Source organism: Camelina sativa, chromosome 11, assembly GCF_030686135.1.
Source record: "Camelina sativa cultivar CO46 ecotype springtype chromosome 11, ASM3068613v1".
In the NCBI taxonomy this organism is placed as follows: domain Eukaryota; kingdom Viridiplantae; phylum Streptophyta; class Magnoliopsida; order Brassicales; family Brassicaceae; genus Camelina; species Camelina sativa.
In genome coordinates, this window is record NC_141890.1 from 27,734,735 (window position 1) to 27,761,567 (window position 26,833).

At 38.9% G+C, this 26,833-nt stretch overlaps 3 protein-coding genes and 1 pseudogene across 4 annotated transcripts; 2 read left to right on the forward strand and 2 right to left on the reverse strand.

Annotated features, from left to right (window-relative positions):
• Nucleotides 1–6,047: 6,047 nt before the first annotated feature.
• Nucleotides 6,048–7,537, reverse strand: LOC147934497 (uncharacterized; annotated as a pseudogene).
• A 9,968-nt stretch (nucleotides 7,538–17,505) lies between these two features.
• On the forward strand, nucleotides 17,506–19,746 carry LOC104724211 (uncharacterized). Of its 2 annotated transcripts, none has more exons than XM_010442666.3 (6): nucleotides 17,506–18,131; nucleotides 18,201–18,312; nucleotides 18,395–18,488; nucleotides 18,743–18,926; nucleotides 19,042–19,111; nucleotides 19,193–19,746. In XM_010442666.3, the coding sequence occupies exons 1-6, from the start codon at nucleotides 17,809–17,811 to the stop codon at nucleotides 19,502–19,504; spliced, it is 1,095 nt and encodes a 364-aa protein (XP_010440968.2). In that variant the 5' UTR covers nucleotides 17,506–17,808; the 3' UTR covers nucleotides 19,505–19,746. The 2 variants fall into 2 exon arrangements, with proteins under 2 accessions (XP_010440968.2, XP_010440969.2); XM_010442667.3 differs by having other exon boundaries at nucleotides 17,525–18,131; nucleotides 18,749–18,926.
• A 391-nt stretch (nucleotides 19,747–20,137) lies between these two features.
• On the forward strand, nucleotides 20,138–23,653 carry LOC104724212 (uncharacterized). Its single transcript, XM_010442668.3, has 6 exons — nucleotides 20,138–20,911; nucleotides 21,010–21,352; nucleotides 21,885–22,101; nucleotides 22,194–22,731; nucleotides 23,062–23,160; nucleotides 23,268–23,653. The coding sequence occupies exons 1-6, from the start codon at nucleotides 20,842–20,844 to the stop codon at nucleotides 23,519–23,521; spliced, it is 1,521 nt and encodes a 506-aa protein (XP_010440970.2). The 5' UTR covers nucleotides 20,138–20,841; the 3' UTR covers nucleotides 23,522–23,653.
• LOC104724213 (jacalin-related lectin 16) lies at nucleotides 23,583–26,833 on the reverse strand. Its single transcript, XM_010442669.3, has 7 exons — nucleotides 26,680–26,833; nucleotides 26,312–26,531; nucleotides 26,036–26,219; nucleotides 25,372–25,628; nucleotides 24,859–25,290; nucleotides 24,313–24,774; nucleotides 23,583–24,197 (listed from the first exon to the last, which is right to left on the reverse strand). The coding sequence occupies exons 2-7, from the start codon at nucleotides 26,510–26,512 to the stop codon at nucleotides 23,925–23,927; spliced, it is 1,809 nt and encodes a 602-aa protein (XP_010440971.2). The 5' UTR covers nucleotides 26,513–26,531; nucleotides 26,680–26,833; the 3' UTR covers nucleotides 23,583–23,924.

A 26,833-nucleotide genomic window follows, 5' to 3' on the forward strand; every position in this document is an offset into this window, starting at 1 on the left:
CAGATTCGCGTTTTCATTCTCTTCTTCTGGAAGAGTGTTTTTCTGACCTTACTCAAACCTCAGGCCAAGAGTAATTGTGCCAGTCTCTTCCCATCTCTGATTGATGGTTTTTGTTTCATCTCCCATATATGCTCTTTTCACTCTAATTTCTATATTTATTGCGTGAAAAACAGAGATTAAATTAAGATCTGGGATCCGGGGGTGACTTATGGTGATTCCATTATTTGGGTGATGAGTTTGGGACCTCATCTATTAGGCTATTATTATATTCTCTTGTCGAAACTGAATGAGGGCTTGATCACAAATAGGTGGCAATGTATTACTGGTAATGGTCAGATATGGTTTTTGAAGAATGTTTTAACAATGCTTCGATGGAACTTTATGGTCATGATAGGGTCCCAAATTAGTGTTGGATTTGATGATGTTCATGTTATGTTGTTGATTGAGTTTGTTCAAGGGATGGGGACGATTGGGTTTAATCCCGTGGCAATGATTTCACAAATGCCCAGTCAAAAACTTCTGACTATGGTTATTCAAATCCATCGCTTTTTGAGTGTTGTTATTGATGGTGTTGGCCGAAGTATGAGATCACACAAAGTATTGTGGCCTTCCCTGGTGAGTTTTAGAGTTTCGTTGTATTTTATCAAGAAGATCTTCTCAAAGGATGTTATGGTGGAGAAACTATTCGTGAATATGTCCAAGAATATTACAAAGTCGAGATTTGTCATAAAGACTTTGGTACGGAAGCATTGGTACCATTATGTCTACATTCCAGATTTATGTTTGGACACATCAGGTTTACAGTTATGGTTTTGTGAAAATTTCAGCCACAAGATGTTGCATGCAAATCATAACAGAGAAAAATCAAATATGAAGTTGGACAATAGCCGATCATATGAACGGTTAGCGAGTAAGTACTCTTCGGAAAGCATCGTCAATCTTCCTTCTGCTGTATTTTTCATAGTGTATGGCGCATACATCTGCGTATGTAATAATTGTGTTAAAGTAATTATGTATAACGTTTTTGTAATAACTCTTTGAATTTAATGAAAGTCTGATTTGCAGAAAAAAAAAAAAAAAAACTGATCCCCGAAGAAAAAAAAAATAATAAAACCCTAAAAAGGGTTCTGATGAATAGTTTAATCCAATGAAACTAGATACCAAAAGACTTAAGAGCATATGGCTTAATTTTGACGTTATGCGATGATAATTGATAAACAATGAAGACTTGCTTTTATCACAAGACCGAGTGTTGAGGTTTATTCATTATCAATTGCGCTGCAGAGTCTTTAATTGTAACACCTGCTTTCTAAAATTATGATTGTGAGGTGTGCAGCAAACCAAAAGATTGAATTTTAATTGATTTTCGTTTAATTACATTTTGATTTACTATAAATAAACCAAAAATCCATAATATCCCCATAAGTCGACGCATCCTCTCTATATGTGTTATTATCGTCATTTTTCTGATCAAAGATATATGTGTTATTATCGTCTATATGTGTTATTTGTTGTTGTGTTTGGTTGTAGAAGTGAGTTGAGTTGTTCATGGAAATTGGAGTGGCTCTCTTTTGGTTGTAGTTATTTTTGTGAATCACCTTTGTTAAGGTGAGTGCGTGACCATGAGTTTATCTGAGCGACTGGGTTATATGACTTGTTTTGTGTGATGATGTATAGGTGTGGTGAATGTGTTATTGGGTATTCTGTTTAATGACTCTTTATGCCTGGACGATCGCCATACTGGGTATTTTTGGTAATATTCACGCATTTCATTGTGTTTGTGGTGACCGTGGGATCATGGTAATGAAGAGGTGGATGTTATAGGGACTTAGTTGTTATGCTTTGGTTTCTGCTAGTTTGCTAAAATTAGAATGTTGATGTTAGAACAATGGTTTAAGTTGCTAGCTCTTGGTTTATGATTCTGATTAATTCTTGATTTATTATTATTGGTGTTTTTCGCTGCTTATTTTTGTGATTTGAGTTTCTGGATATATAAATAAATATTTTGGGTTATTTCTTATTATTATTATTTAAAAAAACGGGTCGGTCGTTTCAATTTGGTATCAGAGCCCTTACGGTTCTAGATTAAGGTCCGTTGTGTGCTTTGTGCGTCGATGTTTGGATTGCATGCTTGGTTTATTATGTGAGTTAGTCAATTGTGTGTGGCTTGGGGTCCTCGAACATCCTCTTCAAGCCTTCAATGTGATTCCACGGTACGTTCTCTTTCTTGTGTAGTTTTAGTTCATTTTGTTGCTTAGCCTTTTGTTCGTGATAATGCAGATGGTTAGAGGTGTTGGAGCTACTAGTCGTGGGAGAGGTCGTGGTAGTGGTCGTGGTCGGAGTTGGGGACAGGTTCCCGAGGCCAGTGAGAGTATAGCCCAGAGCATGGCGAGTAAGAAGGTGGCAGAGTCGCAGGCTCATCCTGGAGGAATTGGGGGCTTGGCTAGTGATAATATCGAGGGAAATGGTGGGCTCGGCGTCGGTGCTGGTGTTGTCCCGAGTGTGGGGTTGCAGTTGGTGATACCCAAGGTCGAGATGATCGTCTGCAAACTTGCTTGCTCAGGTGTTGGCGCGGCTTCCGGCAGTTGTGTTGCTAGCGAGTAGTGTGCAGGCTCTTGTGGTACCACCAGCGGGTGTCGGGCAGGTTCCTTTAGTGTCGCCAGTTGGTTGTGGGCATGCTCCAGGGGTGCAGGCAGGTGTGCAGTTGGGGGCTGAGGTAGTGGATGCACATTATATTCAGATGATGGTGCACCTACGGCATGTGGGTGCGGGATATTTCCCAAGAGGTACGGATCCGAGTGTGGCAGATGAGTGAAGGAAGCGGATGGACGACTTTTACCAGTTGCTCTAGTGTCTCGACCAGTACCGAATTGACTTGGCAGCGCACTATCTATTAACGGCCCAGAGAATGTAGCTTGAGATTACTTGGATGGAATTTGTTGGCGAGTTCAACGCAAGGTATTTCTTGCAGGAGGCACGACTCTTGGGGTTGACTCAGGGGAACAGTACTGTACGTGAGCTAGACGCATAGTTTAGTTGGGTTGTAGTGTATGCGGGTCGGGCTTTGGAGCCAAAGTCGGCTCAAGTGTGGAGAATCCTGTTGGCTCTTCACGATGACCTAAGGACTCGATGCATGGTGAGGAGTTACGCTACGAGAGCAGAGCTGGTGGAGACTAGATATGAGATAGAGGATGACTTGAGAGAACAAGTCTTGCTGGTGAGTCCTCTAGTTCACTCAAAGCGGACTCATCCGCATTCTGTTTCTAGCAAGGGCGGCAAGCCTACGCAAAGGCAGATGCGGAAATTTGACACCATGCAGGGAACGAGTTCTAGCAGCGCATGGTGCTTTGGGTGTGGTAGCTTGGAGCACAGAGTGGCGAGTTGTCCAAAGAGGGGCAACCAGCCATCACACCCGATGACTCCGGTATGCTACCATTGTAGAGAGGCGGAGCATGTTAGATTGGCCTAGCCTTGAGTGTAGCATGTTAGATTGTCCCATGCTGCATCCGATGACTATAAAGGTGGCCTAGCCTTGAGTGTAGCAGGTTGGGAAGATGGTGTTGTCGTTGCCAGCAGCACCACGTGTGTACTCGACCGTGGAGACGAGAGGAACCAGTGCCAGAGTATCATAGGTATACCTTTTGAGACTCCGACTTGGTTAATTTAAGTAGTTCAAATTTTATGGTTACTTGTGGTAAAATGTTAGGTTTCTTATCACATGAGATTTGTGTAGGGACCTTGTTTGTGGGCGGGTTTAGGTTCCCCATGTTGTTTGATTCTGGAGCTACTCATTGCTTCATTACCCTGGAGTGTGCTAATACTGCCAACAATCATGGAGATCCCGGTGAGCGGTTTAATGCTGTTAAGGTTGCTCGAGGCGGGTTGATCCAGGTCAATGGATGGGCATGAGGTGTGGATATTTAGGTGGCTTGGGAGTCGATGTCGGCAGATCTGATTATCACCCCAGTGGAGTTGTATGATGTAATTATGCGTATGGATTGGTTGCATTGGTTCAGAGTACATCTAGATTATCATCGGGGTAGAGTTGCATTTGAGCTTCCCGGAGAGAAGACATTGGTTTATTAGGGAGTGAGATCGACTTCAAGGAGTCTGGTTATCTCAGCTGTGCAGACAGAGAAGATGATTACGAAGGGTCGGGAGGCGTACCTGTCTACTATTTTTATGTTGGAGTCTGTAGGGCAGGTTGCTGTTGGTGAGATCCCTGTGGTTCGGGAGTTTGAGGATGTGTTTCAGTCGTTGCAGGGGTTACTACCATCTTGGTCTGATCCCTTCACGATTGAGTTGGAACCAGGGATAACGCCATTGTCTAAGGCACCCTACAAGATGGCTCGAGCAGAGATGGCAGAGCCGAAGAAGCAGTTGGAGAAAAGGGATTTGTTCGTCCTAGCACTTCACTATGGAGAGCACCAGTGTTGTTTGTGAAAAAGAAGGACGAAAGTTTTCGCTTGTGCATAGATTATCAGGGTCTGAACCGAGTCACTGTGAAGAAGAAGTAACCTCTTCCGCGGATTGATGAGTTGTTGGATCAGTTGAGGGTTGATACTTGGTTCTCCAAAATTAACTTGGTGTCGGGCTACCATTATATTTTGATAGACGTGTTGGACTTCAGGATGATGGCTTTCAGGATGAGGTATGGGCACTATAAGTTTGTGGTGATGCCTGTTGGTTTGACTAATGCGCCAGATGCGTTTATGTTGTTGATGAACAGTGTGTTATAAGAGTTTCTGGATGAGTTTGTCATCATCTTCATTGACGATATCTTGGTGTATTCCAAGAGTCATAAGGAGCATGAGATCCAAGAGCTCTAAGGAAGCTACAGAGAAAGATGGGTTTTCTTTGTAGAGGGAGTCTCTATTTACCTAGAGAAGATTGAGGCTATCAGGGATTGGCCTACACCGAGTAGTGCTAGCGAGATAAGGAGTTTTCTTGGATTGATAAGATAGTATAGGAAGTTTGTGAGGGGTTTTGCGAATATGGTGCAACCTATGATAAGCTTACAGGGAAGGATGTTTCTTTTGTGTGGTCACCGGAGTGCAAGACGGCTTTCGCAAGAATGAAGCAGATGTCGACTAGTACACCAGTATTGGCATTGCCGGAGCAGGATAAGCCGTATGTGTTTATGTTGTATACAAATGCTTCCAGAGTTGGTTTGGTGTGTGTGATGATGCAGGAGGGGAAGATTATTTTCTATGCTTCGTGGCAGTTGAGGAAGCATGAGAGCAACTATCCCACTCATAACTTGGAGATGACAGGTGTAGTTTTCGCTTTAAAGATCTAGAAGTCTTATCTTTATGGCGGAAAAGTACAACAGTACACATATTATAAGAGCCTGAAGTATATATTCACTCAGCCTGAGCTGAGTTTGAGTTAGAGGCGATGGATAGAGTTAGTGGCGGATTATGATCTAAATATAGCTTACCACCCCGGTAAAGCCATCTTTGATGCAGATGCTCTGAGTAGGAAGTGGGCGGCTTCTGCTCAGGAGCCTATTATGGAGTCCTGGGTGAGTGAGATTAGTACTTTGAGGTTATGTGTTATCTCACAAGAGCCATTGGGTTTGGAGACAGCTGATAGAGCACATCTTCTCAGTAGAGTTCGGTTGGCTCAAAAGAGTGATGTGGGGCCGGTAAATGCCTCTAAGGATGCAAGTTCGGATTATCAGGTCTCTGCTAATGGAACTATTCTTGTGCATGATTGGTTTGTGTGCCCAAGGATGAGAGTCTAAGGTAGAAGATTTTGAGAGAGGCTTACTCATTCAGGAGCGACTAAGATGTACCGTGACCTAAAATTCCGATTTAAAAGTTACATGATCATTGATGAAAACAAATAATATTAAAGTCGCAGCATATGTTTAAAAGTCTCGAATAAAACAAACAAAGACAACACGATTCAGAAATCTACTTCACATAATGAAGTCTACTTGCTACACTTATTATTTTGTCTACGAAGTTGACAACTTCTGGAAGTCTATTTTTTCTTCGTCTTGTACCTGGTATTGTGATTGTGAGGGATCGTAGTAGGAATTTTCAAGTGTTCAGAACTAACCATATCCGTTTTTTGAGTGACAGGCACTTCATTTTTCCAGTAGCTTCATGAGCCTTCTGTTCCTTTGGTTTGGTATCAGCATCTGACTTATCAGTTACATCTCCCTTCATTTTGGTAAGATCCGAAGCCAGGCTTTCAATATTCTCATTCAGCATGTCAAACCTCAAATAACAACTGCTGAATCCGTCCTTAATCTCTTGAAGAGTAGCTGCTCCCCACATGCCGAGCTCATCTTTAATAGAATCCAAGATATTGAAGTCCAAGGCAGTTGAAGTACCTGGACTGTGCCTTTTCCCACTTGGTTCATCAAATATACCGGCTCTCTTCTTCTCACCCTTTTCCTCCACCTTCACCTTCGCATTGTTGGATTCATGAATACCATCCATCTCCCACAAGCCTCTCCCCCACTTCCATGGACCAAAATCCCCATTCAATGCTTTCAAAATGTTATCAATTTTGTCATCTGCTTCATCCTCTTCCCAAACAGGGCTACTTATGCCACCAATGGTCTTGAAGTGATTGAAACGAGTCTACAATTGATATAAAACAGTATAGTTTTTCAAATCTAACACTAACAGTGTTGCTAATAGACAAATCTAAGATAGTAGATAGACTGATATGCGTGTCTTAAAATGCCCTCTTTGACATATTTTCTACCACGGGAACCGCGGTAAGCAAGCAACGGTGGAGTTGGTTTATTAGGCAACGAGTCACCAAATTCCTTACCAAAATCTGGCATAGATTCGTATACCCAAATATGCAGAGGTTCGACAAATCCGTCTATGGTGTAACTCTTGTTAATGTCCTTCTCCTTCACAGAATGGATGAGGTTCTTGAAAGCAACTCTTCCCCATTGATAATCAAGAAATGCATCTAAATCCATGACTAGCCTAGCCATATTTAGATGGGTGGGCGTTGAGGGTTTTCTAGCTTCTATAAACCCAGCATAGATGGCTAAATAACCCAACCTAATATGATCTACTCTATCCCAGTCGCAAGCGTTCTTACATGCTGCGACGAGTTGCTCAATACTCGGACCGATGTCTAACCTGACTCCAACCTTCTCCCAAAACTCTTTCATCTCGTATGTAACATCAACCTGTGGTTGCTCCAAGGACTCGACATCTTCACAGTTAAGTCCAGTGATGGCTTCAAACTCATTCAAAGAAAATCTTAATGGGTTAGACCCAACCAGACTCCATATCTCGTACTTTTTGTTGCAGACTAGCTGAAAGCTGAGCATATAGTGAACCAGTCTGGAAGCCCATTCGAATTGGAGACGATTGAATTGTAAGAAGACACCCAGTCGAGAGTTACGAATCTCATCCCATTCATCCGGTTCGAGAGCTTCATACAGTTCATCAAACAGCTTCGTATCGTTGCTGTAATAGCCGATGCTTTTACACGGGAACGGCTCCTCACCCTTCGTGAAAAGTCTCTAAGGAAATTTTAGATTGTTCACCTCCTCCATTCTGCAAAATAAGATTAGGTTTGGTGGGGAATTAGAACACGAGAGATTAAGATAGAAGAAGAAAAATATGATTAGTCTACAATGGAATTGAAAAAGAAGTCTAAAATCAAATTGAAAAAGAAGTCAATCTTCGGTTTAATCGAATATGAAATGGCGGCAAAGACGTTGCGGCAAAGATGAAGCGGCGAGGTTGAAAAATACAGAGTGAGATATGGTACAAAAACGTTAAGCGAAGTAAGCAAAAAGACAATCTGAAAGATGGAGATTTAAGTTTAACACAAAAATAAATGGGAAAATCAATCGTTAGTGATAAGCGAAATAGATAAGCGGAAGAGGAAAGTTGACAAGAAAATGAGCAAGATAGGATTAGAAACATTATAATAATTATAATAATCCTGGTTTTATAAAACCAAAACCATTTTATTCGAAACAATATTGGAAAATTATAAAGAACCCGATTAAAACCGGATCTCGCTTATCGGTAAACCAATTCCCGCTTATCGGTAAATTAAACATATATATATATATTACCGCCAACTAATGTCAAATCAATTTATACCTTTTAATGATTATGTTGACGACTTATCTGGCAGATTTCTCCACAGGAAACTGAACCGTCTGCAAATCCATCAAATCAAATTAATATTTGTACTGATATGCTGAAGACTTATCAAGAAGACTTCTTCCTGGGAAACCGAAACGTACTTTAAACTGCAAATCTATCTAATCAACCAAATTAATACATCGTTAACTTCGATGAACGATTTTCTATGGTACATGTTCACTTATAAGCGTGAAGTGAAGTTCAATAGAAACTTTCTAATAATTACCCAACCGTGAATGATAGAATTCTACACTTATAAGTTAAATAAAACGAAGTGATATAGAGAACGTTTCGATTATTATCCAACCGTGAACAGTCTCCAATTCCTCGTGGCTGTGATGATATATATTGACCGTTCCAATGAAACTGAAAGACTTTCAATCGCCAATTCTCTGTCGTGCAGATGAACTACGTACTATTTTTTAAGAGAAAAGAAATGATTTACTGATAACTTTTTTGGTTGCAGTTTTAAAATAATCACAAGGCCCAGGGCTTGGGTTATATATACGAGACGAAGCAGTTGCAATGAACAGTTACATATAATTAATTAATAACGCAAACCGTCGCGTCATAAATCATTAACGAGCAGACTTCATTGCGAGACTTCTTTACACAGATTAAGGAGTAGACTTCATAATCTTAATTTTTCGACAATATCTAAACGGTAGAAGTCTACTGTAGAAGTCAACTATTGAAGTCAACGAAGTCGTCCAAATATTACAGAAACTGAAGCAAGTTTACAGATTACAGACATAAATACGCCATTCAAACAAACAGACAAGATAAAGAAAGGTTCACAGATTTGAAAACTTAATTGAAAGATCTATGAAACCAAAGAGATTAATACAACAATGAGGATTATACCAGCGATTAAGACATTCTCGACCACTACACGACGAACTGACAGACGTAATTCCTTCATCTGATCTTTCACCTTGTCTAGCTCCTGTTGAACCCATAGCATTTCCTCATTTTCCTGGATGGCTGTAATAGAATCCCTTTGGTCAGCAAGTCCACCTCTCATTGCTTGAAGTTCTTGCATAATAGCCTCATTCCACCATTTCATAATATGGTCCTCTCCATCCTATACCATAGAAATAAATATACCATAAGAATATTATCTATACTTAAATAATAATTATACCAAACAAATAAACCACCAGACAATCTAACAACCTCATAGTTATTGCATCCAAAGAAAATCCTTCTAGGATTGTCGGTTGTGGTGGAACATTTCATAACGGTTTCCCTTCCGCAGAATCATTTGTCAGGAATTCCAACTGTCAGGCCAAGAAAGTTTACTTTGGGTGGACCTTCTCTCCATACTTGCTAAGAACTAGAATATGGCTGAGTGTGTAGCTGTGTAACCCCATATATGTGTGCAAAATGAACAAAAAATGATGAGAACATATATATTTACGAACAAAATTAGCCAAAGCGTTACAAAAGCAAATCGCCGACGATAAATCAAAAAATACTTATCTGAGATGTCCTTGAGCTTCGAAGACGAGAAATGATGAGAATACAATCTGAATTTTCGAGAACAATAATATCGGAATTTTTGAGAGAGAAATTTTGGAGAGAGAGAGATCACATAAAAACTAGGGTTGACTTACAGAAAGAAGTATATATATCATTAAATTATCCGGTTAGGTTAAAATCAAAGAATCGGTACGCATTCGGTTAGGTTCAGCTATCGGTTTGGTTAAATTATCGATATTAATATAATATTAATAGTTGATAGCATAACAAAGTCAACCACAAATAATCCACAGAGAAGTCTACTTAAGCAAACCCTAAATCAAATAATTTTAACCTAATCAACCTTTCTTCCCTTAATTTGACTAGTTTATAGGTAAATTTATTTTATTTCAATGCAGGAAGTCTATGTGGTTATTATTTGGTCAATAGGATTATCAAATTATTTTTTATAATTTTTTTAATTAAAATTTAAATTATAATTAAGGAGTAGAAAAATTGTTATGTCTTCTAGTTGATGTTAATTTGTAATCGACCTTAAAGAAATCGATTGCAGACTTCCTCCGGGTTACATCTGTCATTTCGACTTGTGTTTTTTGTTTGGTCGTAAGGGAGTCAACTGTAATTTCAATACCCTTAGTGGTTATGTTTCTCAAATATCGAATATGGGGTCTACTATTGCATTCAAGGCCAAATAAAGGTATACAAACCCTTATATTTATTTAAGGGTTTTTCGGGCTGGTCCGAGCTCGATCGGGCTAAGCCCTAAAAACCCTATAGCCCAAAAGGCCCAATTTTTTCTGGACATATATATTTAAGGTCGAGCCCGATGTTTTTCAGGACCAGGCCGGACTAGTCCATGGGCTTTGGCCCTAATTGACATGTGAGGACTAGTTTTCATTCTTTTTTGTTTTCCTTTTAAAAAAGATATTACACCCAATTAACAAATACAGTCCATTATTTTTTCCAATTGTGGCCCTCTTAAACTAAGCGACGACTCTGGCGAGGACCTGGATTAACTGTTTTTTTCCCACCCTTTCATTCAAAATATTAATTTAATTTATATAAACATTTTAAAAAATCAAAAGAAAAAAAAAACATCGTTTTCAATGTTTGGCTTATGACTTTTTTTTCTCGGTGAGAGACTTTCCTTATCCCTGTGCTTGTGGGTTATCTAGCCAGAAAACAAAATCTTTTGCCGGATTATTGCCAAATCGTCACGAGATTTTCTCGGTATATTGCAAGATACACCAAAATTTTCTGTTTCAATAGATATTCGACGAATATTGCCAATTTCAAATTTTTACGCCGATTTGGATCCTCCGCCGCTACTTCCTTTATCTGGGTCTCGAGAGAGGAAGTTTGGTGAAGATCTGGGAATTTTTCTTCTCTTAATGAAGGCTAGTTTGGTTGCAGCTATGTAGAACATGTTGATTGCGGATGAGTCCCCTATTGTATTGATGGAAGAGGGAGATTTTGGTACGGCGGTTTGAGCATCCTAGGACGTTTGCTTAACCCGGATTGTCAGAATATGGGTAAGATGATCATGAAGATGCCTCGGGTGTGGGGGTGTATGAAAGAGTATGTGGGATTGCTCTCTCAAGAGATAATTTCCAGTTTATCTTCCAATTGGAAAGTGATCTGGAAAGAGTTCTGAAAACAGGTTTCTGGACCTTTGACGATTGGGGGTTGGTGTTAGAACGATGGTCTGAGAATCCCTCAGACTCTTCTCTCTCCACATTCCCAGTATGGATTCGAATAACTAATATCCCGGTGAACTTCCTCTCTATCAAAACCATTGAAGCCATTCCTGGGAGAATTGGTCAAGTCAAGGAGATTGTTTTTGATCCGAAGAGATCATAATACAATGCCTTTGTACATGTGAAGGTAATTTTTGATGTCTCCAACCATTTGGTTAAAATGAAATCATTTCAACTGCCAAACAGGAACTTAGCTACTGTAGGTATTGAGTATAAAAGGGTTCGAAAGAGTTGCTTTCACTGCCTACGCCTATCCTATGAGAAACAACGTTGTCCTTTCCTTAGGAATGATCCTTTGGAGAAAGGTCCCCATCATAAACAAGTTGCGTCCACAGAGGGTGACATCAGAAGTTCTACGAGAGATAATCGGTTTCCTAGTGATCTAGCGGGACAATATTCCCTCTCCTGCAGCAATCAGTCCCACCAGGGTTTGCCCCTAAATCAAATATAGTGGTACCAGATGGGCTAGCAGAGATGAAAAAAATACCTTTTCTCGTGTGATCCTGCCTTGGTTGGAAAACGGGAACAGATACTGAGAATGACACTGGAATCCATTACATCTGACACTCGAGCTCAAAATTCCTTGTTGAGACTTGAGGCTCCCATAGAGCTTACCCAGAGTTTACTCAAAGAGAAAGGTCCGGTATTTGGTTACAACCAGAAAGAGAGGTGTGACATACCCACCAACCCGGATCCTCTACGTAGTGTTGAACAACAGGATCTATCTCATGTACGGGTGAAGGGTGATGATGGTAAAAATTGCAAGATAGAGCCTGCATAAAGATCCGATGAGCTTGAATCAGCGGTGGCGGCTGGATTTTGCACAGGCTCTGCTGTTTCTGGTAGTGGGAACATAATCTTTCGTAAGAATTCAGGACCGATGAAGGTAGCCTCATGGAAGAGGCAAACCAAAAATTTCAACGGTGAGATGCTAAATGACTATGGTGGGAATTCAGAAGAAATGGATGTGGGTGCACAAGGTAGCCCTTTTGTTAAGAAGAAATCTGAAGGAGATCGGGATATCCTTCCTAAATTCCAGAAGAGAGAGTCACCTCTGATTGCTGAGGAGAATATGCAGATAAAAGAGGATACGCCTGCAAGGGATGGTCATAGAGGGAGTGAGGACATGGGGAGTGATCCAGTCCAACAAAAAGGTTTGGTGTTCTTTGAGAAACCACCCAATTCTCAATGAGTGTAACAAGTTGAAACTGCAAGGAATGGGGAGCACCTTGGCAGTTCGACGTCTGAAGGAAATGCATTGTGAGCATTTTCCTGACTTTTTGTTCCTCCTGGAGACAAAAAAAACTCTAGTGATCACGTGTTAGGTGTTAAAGAATGGTTGGGGTATGATCAAGTCCATATTGTAGACCCGGATGGTCTAAGCGGAGGTTTAGCGTTGTTCTGGAATGACCTTTATAGGGTGGAGGTGTTACAGTCAGACTCAAGACTGATTGACACCAAAGTCACTAAAGGGGATCTCTCCTTTTATATTACCTTCGTCTATGGGGATCCGGTTTGTCATTTGAGACCAGAGGTATGGGAGAGGCTTACAAGAATAGGAATCCAACGAGATGAGGCTTGGTTGCTCACTGGGGATTTTAACGAGATCATGGATAACTCTAAGAAGATGGGAGGTCCTCGGAGACCAGATAGCTCTTTTTATGCATTCTGAACGATGGCAAGAAACTGCAGAATTAAAGAGATCCCAAGCGTTGGTAACAGGTTGTCTTGGGGTGGGAGAAGAGGAAATGTTTGGGTTTAATGCCGTCTGGACAGAGTTTTGGTAATAGTGGTTGGTTCGACTTGTTTCCCCGTGTTAATACTGAATATTTGGACCTTTTAGGTTCGGATCATAGACCAATAATTACTAGATTGGTTGATCATGACACTCGATACATGGGGAGGTTCCTGTTTGACAAGCGATGGATTAACAAGCCAGAAACGAAGAGCATTATTAAAGAACAGTGGAGGACGGGGACTCTTCTACAGGGAGATCAGTTACGGAGAGCTTGGCTAAATGTCAACATGCACTATCACGATGGTAACGTACAACTTCGACTAACTCCTTATCGCAGATACAACTTCTTAGACGAGAATTGGAAGTGGAATCAACCAAACTGTTACCGAATTTCTAGCGTCTTCGTCAAATCAAGTGGGGTTTAGCTGTAGCCTTTCGGGAAGAGGAGGTGTATTGGAGACTCAAGAGTAGAGAATCATGGCTCCAGGAAAGTGATAAGAATACAGCCTATTGCCATGGTAGTGTCTAAGTATAAAAGACTGAAAAATTGGCTTATTTCCCTTATTGATAAAAATGGTAATGAGTGCTTCGAGGAAGGATCAAAAGGCAATATTGCAGCGGAGTACTTTGCTGACTTGTTTCAATATTCGAGTCCTGATGGTTTTGATGTATTACTAGAAGGGATGGAGCTGAGAGTTACAGAGGATATGAACACTCAGCTGATTGCTCCGGTCTCAGCTTAGGAAATTAAAAAAGCGGCTTTTCACGTCAAGGGAGACAGTGCTCCAGGTGCTGATGGTTGGACTGGTGCTTTTTTCAGGAGGTACTGGGCGACGATAGGCCTTGACAACATTACAGAGGTGCAGAGTTTCTTTCATACAGGGTTGTTTCCGCAAGATTGGAACCATACACAACTATGTTTGATCCCTAAAAAGCCTAATGCCAACCAAATGTCAGATATGAGGCCAATAAGTATGTGTTCTGTCCTATACAAGATTGTGTCAAAGGTCCTCTATACACATTTGAAGAGATGTTTGCCGGCTTTAGTGTCGGAAACACATGGTGCTTTCGTTGCAGGGAAATTGATTTCAGATAACATACTGATTGCCCATGAGATTGTTCATGCTCTCAAGACGAATGCAAAGTACAATGAAGGATTTATAGCAATCAAGACAGACATGTCGAAGGCTTATGATAGACTTGAGTGGAATTTTTTGGAGCATCTCTTCATTAAGATGGGTTTTCATCCTCAGTGGATACAGTGGGTAATGATGTGTGTGAGGTCAGTAAATTTCTCTTTTCTTATCAATGGTAGTGATTACGGTTTTATCAAGCCGGGTCGGGGGTTTTGTCAAGGAGATCCTTTGTCTCCCTTTCTCTTTATTCTCTATACGGAGGTGTTGGTTCACGTTATGCATAGGAGTCAAATGGAGCATCGGTTAACAGGTTTTAGTTTCAACAATTCCTGTCCTATGATACAACACTTGTTATTTGCTGATGATAGCCTTTTCATTAGTCGGGTCACCAAGGAGGAGTGTGAGGAGATTATACACTGCCTTTATCTATATGGGAAAGCTTCTGGTCAAGTGATTAATTTTACAAAATCTGCTGTTACGTTTGGGAAGAATACAAGTGATGAGGTTAAACTAATGGTGAAGCAAACCTTGAATATCTTCGAAGAGGGTGGCACGGGCTCATATTTAGAATTACCGGAATGCTTCAGTGGCTCTAAACAAGCTCTTTTGGGTTTAATTGGGGATAAGTTACAGAACCGTCTTCAGGGTTGGTTTGCTAAATCGTTGTCTCTCGGTGGTAAGGAAGTTCTTTTAAAGGTGGTTGCAACGACACTTCCGGTTTATGCTATGTCTTGCTTTCGTTTGAGCAAGAATCTTTGTCGAAAGTTAACAAGTGCTATGTGTGAATTCTGGTGGAGTAATTGCAAAGGAAGGAGGAATATTGCTGGGTTGCGTGGAAGAAGCTTTGTAAGTCGAAATCAGAGGGTGGTTTGGGTTTCAAGGACTTAGGCGATTTCAGTCAAGCCTTGTTAGCTAAACAAGCATGGCGAATTTGAATAATCCGACCTCCCTGGTAGCAAGATTTTATAAAAGCAGATACTTTCGGAAAACATCAATCTTGGAATGTGGTTCTGGCTCTAGACCATCTTATGTTTGGAGAAGCATCCTTCATGGACGGGAGCTACTTTAAGCTGGACTACTGAAAACCATTGGTGATGGTCGTGACACTTTGGTGTGGACTGATAAATGGATTTTTGACAAGCACCCGAGAGCTCCTTTCTGTATTCAAACTTTTTTCCAGGTTAACTTGTGAGTGGTAGAGCTTTGTGAACCAAACAGCTCTTGATGGGATAGGGAGAAAGTCCAAACTATTTTTCCTCAAGAGGATGCACGTTGAATTCTGGCCATGCCAATAAAGGAGGGGCATGAAGACCGTTTCATTTGGCCTTATAATATATATGGTTCTTACTCTGTTAAGAGTGGATATTGGTTGAAGCAAACTCTTTCTTCAATCAATGAGCCTTGCAATGACACATTACTCTAACGAAATGAGCTTAAAGCGAAAGTATGGAGAGTGCAGACGGTACCTAAAATAAAAATTTCCTTTGGAGGATGTTATCTGGTGCATTAGCAGTGTCTGAGCGGCTAGCATCACATGGGTGTGGTGGGGACTTAAGATGTATGCGATGTGGATACCAAACAGAATCTATTTGTCATGTGCTGTTTGAATGCCCTGTGGCTAGACAGGCTTTTGCCTTGGCCAATGTTCCTATACCAATTGGTGGATTTTGGCTGATGATGTGGAGAAGAACTGGGAACATTTGTGGGGATTGATTCAAGAAAATGCGATTCCTGATGAGGTACATTTGACTATTCCGTGGTTGTTGTGGGATATATGGAAACATCGGAACACCGTAGTGTTTCAAGGGAAGCAAGGGGATGTACGAGACATGGTGATCAAGGCTCAGGAAAGCTCCTCTCAATGGTTGGCTGTACAGTCGTTGCCTTCATTCACGGAACCTAATGCACGCTCAAAACATGGTTTTTTGGAGGTAAAGTGGTGTAAGCCAACATCAGGTTTTGTTAAATGTAATATCAGCTCTTCTTGGTGTGGTAGTTCTCGCTTTGTCTTTTGGAGCTTGGATTGTAAGGGATGATCAGGGTGAGGTTTTATTTCATGCTAGGGATGCAATCATGGCTTCTGAGTCTCGGCTTCTAGCGGCTTTGCGAGTCTTTTTGTGGTCGATCGAGGCCTTACTAATCCTTCAAATACCTAGAGTGGAATTAGTCATGGATAATTCTATAGCCAGTGAGGCTATTAACAACCCGGTCGGCTGGCCTGGGTTCTGTTTGTTGCTGAGCAGTATTCATGAGGCTTTATCTTAGTTCTCAGGTTGGAGATTTTACTGAGTTGCGAGCTCGGCTAACAAAGTGACAATAGCGATTGCAAAGAATGTCACAAAGGATGGTCGCTTTCAGTCTTACCTTTCACTTGGAGGGCCTTCTTGGCTCCATGATCAAGTGAGGGGTGAAGTGGCTTAAGTTTTTTTGTTTTTCGTTACTTTTGAACGTTTTATTGTTTCAAACTCTTTCTTCTTTGAAAAATACTTAGGTTCACTCTTAAGGTGAACACTTTTGTTCACTTCTTCCTTTTTAACTAATCAAAATCTTCTATACATTATTTCATTTTAAAAATAAATCAAAATTAAATTAGAAAGCAAAACAAATTAAGGAAACAATTAAGGAAAGTTAAATATTGGTTTGGTTTAGATTTTACAATTAGAACGAAATTATGTGTCAGTTTGGATTTACAAATAAAGTGGTTAGAGTTTAGATTTTACAATTAAAAAGAAATTATATGTCGGTTTGGGTTTACAAATAATGTGGTTAGGGTTTAGCTTTTACAATTAAAACGGAATTATATGTCGGTTTGGGTTTACAAATAAAGTGGTTAGAGTTTAGATTTTATAATTAAAACAAAATTATATGTCGGTTTGGGTTTACAAATGAAGTGGTTAGGATTTAGATTTTACAATTAGAACGAAATTATATGTCGGTTTGGGTTTAAAAATGAGATGGTTAGGTTTTAGATTTTACAATGATAACGAAATTATATATCGTTTTGAGTTTATGAAAAATGATTTGAGTTTTTAATTTTATAAGAATGTATACAGATTTTGTTTCCTTGTTTTAATAAAGAGTTAAATAAATAGATTTTTAAATATATTATGACATGTCATATTCTCGTTGATTAAAATAAAGAGAAGTGAACAAAAGAGGTGAACCCAAAAATTATTTTTTTTCTTTGGATATATTGGACTGACAAAAAAAAATAAAACACATTTTTTACTTCGGTCTTATCATCATAAACCACGCCACGTGGAATTTTCCATTCATTCCCAAAACCTGTGGTTGTTGCTGTCCTACGGGATTCGCATGGTCTCCTAGTCTCCTGATCTCCTCCACTTCATCTCAATTTTAAATTTATTGAATCGCTTGCTTTGGTTTAATCGAATTAGCTTTTAACCGGGTTGTACCGAAACTACTCAAACCAGTAAGAGCCATTGATTGGGAAGAACGATTGGGAAGAACGATAGCCACGTAAGATTCATCTTCTCTGATGGCAGGAAGATAACAAACATTGAAGAAGAAGCAAAGAGAGAAGAGAGAGAAAGATGAGAGCTCTAACATGGACGGGATTAGCGCCGCGATCAACGGTGCTATTCCGGACGACGACTTCGACGGTTACCTCACGACGGATTAGTCTTCGGAGAGATCGCGTCTGTGTTAGAGCCATTGCGTCGTCTTCAAGCGCGGCGGTTTCAGGCGTAGAAGCGGTAGAATTGGTAGAGATAGGAGAGAGAAGCAAGAAATGGAAGTGGAAAGGAGAATATTCCGTCAACTACTTCGTGAAAGATTCGCCGGAGGAAGTTACTCCGGCGAGTCAAACTGTTCTTTTGGTTCATGGCTTTGGCGCTTCAATTCCTCACTGGCGAAGGTAACAACTTGAAACACTCATGTCTTAAGAGTGAATGTATGAATAACAAACTAAACTTTTGTTTTGCAGGAACATAAATGCTCTGTCTAAAAACCATACAGTGTATGCGATTGATCTACTTGGGTTTGGTGCTTCCGACAAGCCACCTGGTTTTAGCTATACAATGGAGTCATGGGCTGAAGTATAACCATCTTGTGAAACTACTCTGTTTTAATTAAGTGTTTGTGGGGTTTGTTTGGTTTATTGACTTTATTTTGTTGCAGTTGATACTCAACTTCTTGGAAGAAGTGGTTCAGAAACCGACGATTTTGATTGGAAACTCTGTTGGAAGCCTTGCTTGTGTCATTGCCGCCTCAGGTTTTAAGCCCTTTTCACTACATTACTTTGTCTCCGTCTAATATGTACTTCAAATAAGAGCTTGTGCTTGAGCTATCTTATGTTTTTTTATGAGATATAATTTGGTTAGGCATCTATGGTTTATCTTATGTTATAAAGGATAAGAAAGTGTAGAAATGCTTAAGTTTTAGTTATTGATTGATCAGTCTCATGTTGTATATTATATCCGCTATTTACTGAGACTCGAGTATGTGTGTTTGACATTATGTAAAAAGAAACAGAATCACAACAAGATCTTGTGAAAGGTCTTGTTCTATTGAACTGTGCTGGTGGTATGAACAATAAAGCCGTGTTTGATGACTGGAGAATCAAGCTGCTGATGCCTTTACTCTTGCTTATCGACTTTTTACTAAAGCAAAGAGGAATTGCTTCTGCACTCTTCAACCGCGTAAAAGACAAGTATGTCATACTTCACTTCATCACCGAGTTACAAATAACACCCGTCTTTTTTTGCTTTGACTTTAGAAGGATTTAATCGAGAGCTCTAACACATTGATGGATGAACAAAACGCAGGGAAAATCTGAAGAACATCTTGACAAATGTTTATGGGAACAAGGACAATGTAGATGATACGCTTGTAGAGGTATCGTCGTATTACTTATTCTCAAAGACAAAGAACTAATGAAACTTATAATGAATTTTTTATGTGAAAACGTTATGTCAGATCATCGCTGGACCAGCAAATACCGAAGGTGCGCTAGATGCATTTGTTTCAATCCTAACGGGTCCACCAGGACCAAACCCGATTAAGCTGATTCCGGAAATAACCAAACCGGTTCTTGTCTTATGGGGAGACCAAGATGGACTAACCCCTCTCGACGGTCCAGTAGGTAAGTACTTCGCATCCCTTCCGGATGAGTTACCTAACTTCAACCTCTATGTTCTACAAGGCGTTGGACATTGCCCACAAGATGATCGCCCCGATCTTGTCCACGAGTGTCTCCTTCCATGGTTGGCTCAACTTACTTCCACCTAGTTTTGATTTGTTTGGCGGTGTACACTTGTTTATAAATGTTTATGTGCGACTTTTTGGAAAAAAAGACAGCATCAAAATAGTATCATGATTAACGGTAGAGCACAGAGATTAGTTACCAAGTTCTTGACACATAATTCGTGGTGTCTAAATGTACCAAGTTTGTAAGCAAGTCGGAGAGTTTGTAAGTTGGTCAAAGAGTTTTTTCTTTATGGAGTATTAAACTAATGAAGAAATTAGAAAAACAAGCAACATAAATGTGGAAGCTAAAAGCTCAACTCAGTTGTACATAACTAAAATTGTCTGAACATAGTCAATGTAAAGCAAGGTTAGCAGATAAGCTTAATAATCAAGCTCAATGTCATTGAGTAGTAGATGAGAATTGTGATATTGGTACCTTCATGCATTTGATTATGGAATGGAAGATATATAGATATAGAGTACTAAATTGGTAAAACGATCCTTATAAAATCTAAATGATGAAATTGACTTGTTGGTTAATGAATGGGTCCATCTAGAATTTTTGTTGGTAAGTAAAAGACACTTTATGAGCTGTTAGAAGCTATTTTTGGCCACACATCTACCAATTTTTTGGTTGTTGAATCTTTAAAAGAACACTCATGATGCAATACCATCAACACAATGAAGATGATAAATGTAAAATTAATTGCGCTAGGGACTATAATCCAAAGAAAATTTGAAGTTAGTTTTAGGACTATCTACTAAGATGACGTTATCCTAAAGAAAAATCGGCACAAACCGCTTAGCAATGTGAGTATGCATTTTTTTTTTTTTCGCTCAACTTCAACTATTCATTATCCAAAGTTCTTACAACTTACAATATAAACCATTAGATTACTTATCCATCTAGACTTTGTATAGTAAAGCTTGGGAGCATAATTCCAAATGTGAGGATGCATTTGGAATCACAACCCAAGCTTATTTACCTAATAAACAAAATATATCATTTACCACAATATAGAGAGGTCAATGATATATAAGATATCAATGACCATAATTAGGCACCTAGCAGTAGAAATTGCATTCAAATTGTATATATGGATTTGATTATTGATTAACAATGAGAGTTACACCATGGTTACTTTTTTCAACTTTCATCGTAACTGTTGACGCCAACAAAAATAAAATAAAAAATAAATAGAAGACAAAACAAAATTGTATTAAAATGGTTGGGTGCCGGGAAGTATTCGTTGGAGTATGACTATTTAAATGCTTCACCGATCTCTCTCTATGACTCTACAGTCATCAAAGCTTTAAACTATATTATCTTTGATAAAATCCCTAATTCATATCTTTGAAACTGATAAAAGAAACAAGAAATGGCCTCTCAATTGCTCTTGCCACCAAACCCATTCACTAAATCAGTCTCAGCTAAAGTTTTCTTTACAGGTAATTCAAAATCTATTCTGTTTTGTTTCTTTTTTTGGCATTAAAGTTCAATATATATTGTCTTGAGATTTTTTTATAATTTTTTTTTATTTGATTAGGTGATTATCAAGGATTGAATGATTTAACGCTGAAAAAAAGATCAAATCAACCAGCAAAGGTTTCTAATGGATTTAGCATAAGAGCAAAAGCAACTTCGAGATCTACTCACAACAAATCATTCGTTGAGATTCCAAAACAATGGTACAATCTTGTCGCTGATCTTTCAGTGAAGCCTCCACCACCGTTGCATCCCAAGACTTTTGAACCGATCAAACCCGAAGATTTGTCACATCTTTTCCCTAATGAGTTGATTAAACAAGAAGCGACACAAGAGAGGTTTATTGATATCCCTGAGGAAGTTCTTGAAATCTATAAGCTTTGGCGTCCAACTCCTCTAATCAGGTTCTTTTTTTTTTTTTTTTTTTTTTTTTTTTTTTCTTTTCTTTTCCTTATGTGATAGATGAATAAATTGGAATAGTATTTTAATTTACATTTTATTTACGTTTGTATTTTAGTGTGTTTTTTTTCCAGTGATAGATGAATAAATTGGCCACAACTATCAGCATTTACACAGTTTTCCTTTGTTAATTGTAAATGGAAACGCATACGCAAAAATTATTTGTTTGCGTTTGCACGTTGAAAATATGTCTTACACAAGAAAAAACTAAAAAATGTGATTACAAAAAAAAAAACATTGTTCTTATGTATACGCAAATTAATAATGCAAATGTAGAAATTAGGTGGGAGAAATAGCTTTAAGGGTCTTAGGAATCACTGGGTTGTGTTGGAGACTTGGAGCCTTTGGTTTTTGGGAGAGTTGAAAATATCTTGCTTAGTTCAATGGTTCTTCATAATCCAGAGTCCAAATCTATTATTTTCACTGAAGTATATTTGGTTACTCCATATGAATTTCGTGTTCTTGGTTTGGTTTTAGAGCAAAGAGATTGGAGAAGCTTCTTCAGACACCTGCAAGGATTTACTTCAAGTATGAAGGTGGTAGCCCAGCTGGTTCACACAAACCCAACACAGCGGTTCCACAAGCTTATTACAACGCGAAAGAAGGCGTCAAGAACGTTGTGACAGAAACCGGTGCTGGCCAATGGGGCAGTTCTTTAGCATTTGCTTCTAGTCTCTTTGGCCTTGACTGCGAAGTAAGTAAGCATATAAACATTAGATTTTTCCAGTAAATTTTATCCGTTTTTGATAATTCCTTCGTTTCTTTTATGTTATGCCGACATTATAGGTATGGCAAGTAGCCAATTCGTATCACCAAAAGCCATATCGACGGTTGATGATGCAAACTTGGGGAGCAAAGGTTCATCCATCACCATCTGATCTCACTGAGGCTGGTCGAAGAATCCTCGAATCAGATCCATCAAGTCCAGGAAGTTTAGGCATTGCGATTTCAGAAGCTGTTGAAGTTGCTGCGAGAAACGAGGATACAAAATACTGTCTAGGGAGTGTACTGAACCATGTGTTGTTACACCAGACGATTATTGGAGAAGAATGCATTCAACAAATGGAAAATTTTGGCGAAACACCTGATGTGATTATAGGGTGTACTGGTGGAGGATCAAATTTTGCTGGTTTGAGTTTTCCTTTTATCCGGGAGAAACTCAAAGGCAAGATGAATCCTGTTATAAGAGCGGTTGAGCCCTCGGCTTGTCCTTCCCTGACCAAAGGGGTTTACGCTTATGATTTCGGCGATACGGCTGGATTAACTCCTTTGATGAAGATGCATACTTTAGGACATGACTTCATTCCTGATCCTATTCACGCCGGTAATAAAATAAGCTTTAACCCCAAAATCTTAAACACACTAAATGTGAAGAGTTCTCTGGCTTTTGGATACTTGATTTCTTGATTTCCTCATTTCTTGATTTATTTTGTCTTTATCTATGCCAATGATAAGTAAGTTTTTAAACCCAAGATAAACACGCTTAATGCTTCTCAGACTTCTTTCTTGTGAATTTCTTGATTCTTGATTCTTGATTTCTTGTGTTTTTGTGTTTTTGTTTTCTTGTGTTCTTGAATTATTGGTTCTTGAATTATTGGTTTCCTGGTTTTCCTTTCGGCTAATATATTGTGTTTTGTCTATGTTTTTTTGAAAGGTGGATTACGGTACCATGGAATGGCTCCCTTGATTTCACATGTTTATGAACAAGGTTTCATGGAAGCAATCTCAATTCCTCAAATCGAATGTTTCCAAGGTGGTTCTTAGCCTAATTGTGACTCACCTCAATTAGGTTTAGTTAACTTGACATTTTGTAGTTTCATTGGAATGTAATATCAACTTTCCGGTCTATTTTTTTTGCAGGTGCAATTCAGTTTGCAAGAACAGAAGGTATAATACCTGCACCCGAACCGACTCACGCCATTGCTGCAACCATAAGAGAAGCTCTCCGATGCAAAGAAACAGGAGAAGCAAAAGTGATACTGATGGCGATGTGTGGACATGGCCACTTCGACCTTACCTCTTATGACAAGTATTTACGAGGCGAATTGATAGACTTATCGTTCGACGAAGAGAAGATACGAGAGTCTCTGTCCAAGGTTCCTCATGTTGTTTAGCTCCAATGATAGTACCGGTTTGATATTATAAACTTTGTTGTTAAAAAATAAAATTATAAACTTTTGTTCTTTTTTTTCCTGGCTTTGATATATTAAAAGTTTAAAACTATATAAATGCTTTTTTTTCTTTAATGAATTAAAAAGGTTACCTGGACAGATCACAGAGATAAACCAAAATACTCCCTACTCCAAAGTATGTGTAGGTTCAATATTGTTATTGTGAAAAATAAATTGGAGCGTAGTTGTATTTTTTAAACCTTGTCTTCAAATGAGATTAAGAAAGACAGGATCAAACAACATAATACAAACCGATCAAGCTCAATTTGAGACAAAAGTATTTGAGTACAAGATAAGGAGATTATTAAAGATATATGAAATTTGGTGGAGAATGTTTAGATCGAGCTCAATTTGATGTAGATGCTTCATCGGTAATGGGTAGGACATGGACCCCAATTTGTTGAAGCATGTTACCGGATATTCCATGGAATCCAACGATCTTGTAGCCTTTTTTATGGTGGACAAAGCTTGATATTTTACCGAATCCAAAAGCTGGAGAGGTTCGTTTGTTAGTCTTGAACCTAAGCATCAGTATAACATTAAGGTCATCACTTCCATGTACTATATCATAATTTCCCTCCACTGTTGTGATGTATTCACTTGGATAGTCCAGCTCAAACTGGAAAACAAGAAAAAAAAAAAAAAAAAAAAACGAATCCATCACGAACACAATTTCATAAACAGAACATATAACAACATATAATAATTAAGGATCGAGAAACTATAGTAATCACCTCTTCAACTCCATGTAGTGTGTTGCTACCATGATCAGCTCCAATCACCACCGCGCTGTCCTTGTTATACAGAAACTTGACGAATGCAATAGAAACCTCGCCTTTTCCTATATATATCTTTCTAACACCATCAAAATTACTCCCATCGTCCCATGAAGCACTTCCATCACCATCATTACTGCCACCTAGTGCTTCTAGTTTCTCTCCAGCGGGAGGTGGAGGTGTCGGAGAAAAATATGCTCCAAGACTATTAATTAAACCATAAGATGATCCATAAAAGCCAACAAGAGCGCAACCGTTGTTCTCAAGCACGAGTTTGGTATGACTTCCATTCGAGAGGGTTCCATATGTTGGAGAAATTCTCCCTTTGGATGTTTTGAATGTCAGCGATGTAATCCCTCCTCGATCTACAAAAGTCCCTCCCACCGATGTGATATATTCATTTGGAAAGTTGACCACAAACTGCAAAATTTAGACTATTATGAACTCAACACACACAAACACATATATTGTCACATAATTACTAGACTTGTGAGAAATATTTACCTCTTTTTCTTGATTAACTTTTCCATTATTTGTCCCGTGCTTACGCGTTACCACTCTTCCGCTGTTTTCGTAATCGAAGGCAATAGAATTTACATAATTGCTATCATGATAAACGTAAATCTTTCTTACGCCATCGTAAGCACCATCATCCCAATTAAAATTTGAACCATTTCCTTGTACTTCTAGTTTAGTAATAGGAAGTGTTTGGAAATATGCTCCAAGAGAATTTAAATTCTTCCCGGCATATCCATGAAACCCAGTGATCTTCTTACCAGGGGATGCAATTGAAAACCTTTTACCTATTTCAAATCCCATCATTTCAGAAGTATTAATGTTCGTCTTGAATTGAAGTCCTTGAATGATCCCTGACCCCTCATTATAGTAACCGTCAACTGAGACTAGATATTCATTCTTGAAATGGTTAATTTCAAACTGCCAAAAAAAAAAAAACAGTAAAGCAAATATTTGAATGAAATACTAGTGAGATCAAATTTTTAAAGGGACAGTACATACCAACGGTAGTGGGATGCCTTTACCCGAGCGACCACGGATTGGCCCATGTTTTGTCTTTCCATTTATGACATACTCAAACTTAATGTATTGTATGCCTTCGACGCCACTTCGTATCTCAATCTTTGTAACACCCTCATGGTCAGGGGATCCATCATCCCACTTTGTGCCTCCCTTTCCCCCTCTCGCCTCCATTCTAGTAGGTGCAATCCCAGTGAAATATGCTCCAAGTGATTCCAGTGATGGATAGTAGTTGGAAACTATGCAGCAGAAGAGGAGGTCAATTAAGTTTGTAATATTGGAAAAAAGTCAAAAGTGGCGGATGAAGAAAAATAAACACTTTGATAAATTAAAAGACTGTCTAACATATATTTAGTCATAAAATACCGAATGCTTTTTAAACATTAGAACCGAAAAGAATTGGAACCAAATCGAAATATTTTGAGTACCTGAAAATAATCAAAATATAATTAACACGAAAAACTCAAAGAACCAGAACCTAATCAGTTTCCACTGATTTCTTATATGGATCCTAGAACAAAAAGACCGAAATAACCGTACGCCGACACCAGTTTTATAGATTAACTAAAAGTAATAAATCTATCTATGTATATTATAGTGTCCTCATTAAATCCTACACATGGTTGAATAGTGAGGTACGACTTACAAGATCCGTGAAATCCAATAATCTTCTTTCCATCGACTGCTAGTGAAAACTTAGTTCCATAGATATATCCCATCATTTGAGATACCTTCAAATTAGTTTTGAACTGAAGAGCACGGATTGTACCACCGTCAAAGTAACCCTCAAAAGATTGGAGATATTCATTTTCCCGATGGTTGATATTAAACTGTGAAATTTGATGAAAAAAATATATATCATAAAGCCAATATCGATCATCCACGTAAGTGAACTCTAAATAATAGTTCATCAATTAATTACCGTCATGGTGAAATTTGGTGACAAGGGAGTCTTGTATAATCCATTTTCCGATTGTCCATCAGTGATATAGTCGACACAAAAATCTCTTACCCTGTCATCAGTAAATGAGACATATATAGCTGTAACATCATCATGCTCGGATCCATCATCCCACGTTTTCTCTTGAACCTTAGACCCTACCGCTTCCAATCTTTGGATCATTTCGAACCTATGTTGATCCCTTCATAGATGTAAAGTATTGTGTAATTAGTCAGGAATTTGCATGCTTATAAACTGTAATACTCTTTCAATCCAGAGACCGTAGGTTCTATATATAGATAGAGAGATAGAGATATAGAGAGATAGAGAGAGCCAGAGAGGGATTTTACCTCTTATGCTATAGTAGAGAGAGAGAGAGAGAGAGAGAGAGAGAGAGAGAGAGAGAGAGAGAGGCAAGGATAGCTGATGAAAATTGAACAAGGGTAGAGGTGATGCAATAGAATTAATTATAGAAGCTGGGGATGAAGATGCCTTTTTGTACAT

Bases quoted from the DNA above. Each gene is read 5' to 3' on its own strand.
- LOC104724211 (XM_010442666.3), top strand. From the start codon at position 17,809: ATGAGAGCTCTAACATGGACGGGATTAGCGCCGCGATCAACGGTGCTA. The intron at 18,313-18,394 runs GTATAACCATCT...ATTTTGTTGCAG, and splicing joins CAATGGAGTCATGGGCTGAA to TTGATACTCAACTTCTTGGA. The intron at 18,927-19,041 runs GTATGTCATACT...AACAAAACGCAG, and splicing joins TTCAACCGCGTAAAAGACAA to GGAAAATCTGAAGAACATCT.
- LOC104724212 (XM_010442668.3), top strand. From the start codon at position 20,842: ATGGCCTCTCAATTGCTCTTGCCACCAAACCCATTCACTAAATCAGTC. The intron at 20,912-21,009 runs GTAATTCAAAAT...TTATTTGATTAG, and splicing joins AGCTAAAGTTTTCTTTACAG to GTGATTATCAAGGATTGAAT. The intron at 22,732-23,061 runs GTAATAAAATAA...TTTTTTTGAAAG, and splicing joins TCCTGATCCTATTCACGCCG to GTGGATTACGGTACCATGGA.
- LOC104724213 (XM_010442669.3), bottom strand. From the start codon at position 26,512: ATGATCCAAAGATTGGAAGCGGTAGGGTCTAAGGTTCAAGAGAAAACG. The intron at 26,220-26,311 runs GTAATTAATTGA...CAAATTTCACAG, and splicing joins CACCAAATTTCACCATGACG to TTTAATATCAACCATCGGGA. The intron at 25,629-26,035 runs GTAAGTCGTACC...TCTGCTGCATAG, and splicing joins TATTGGATTTCACGGATCTT to TTTCCAACTACTATCCATCA.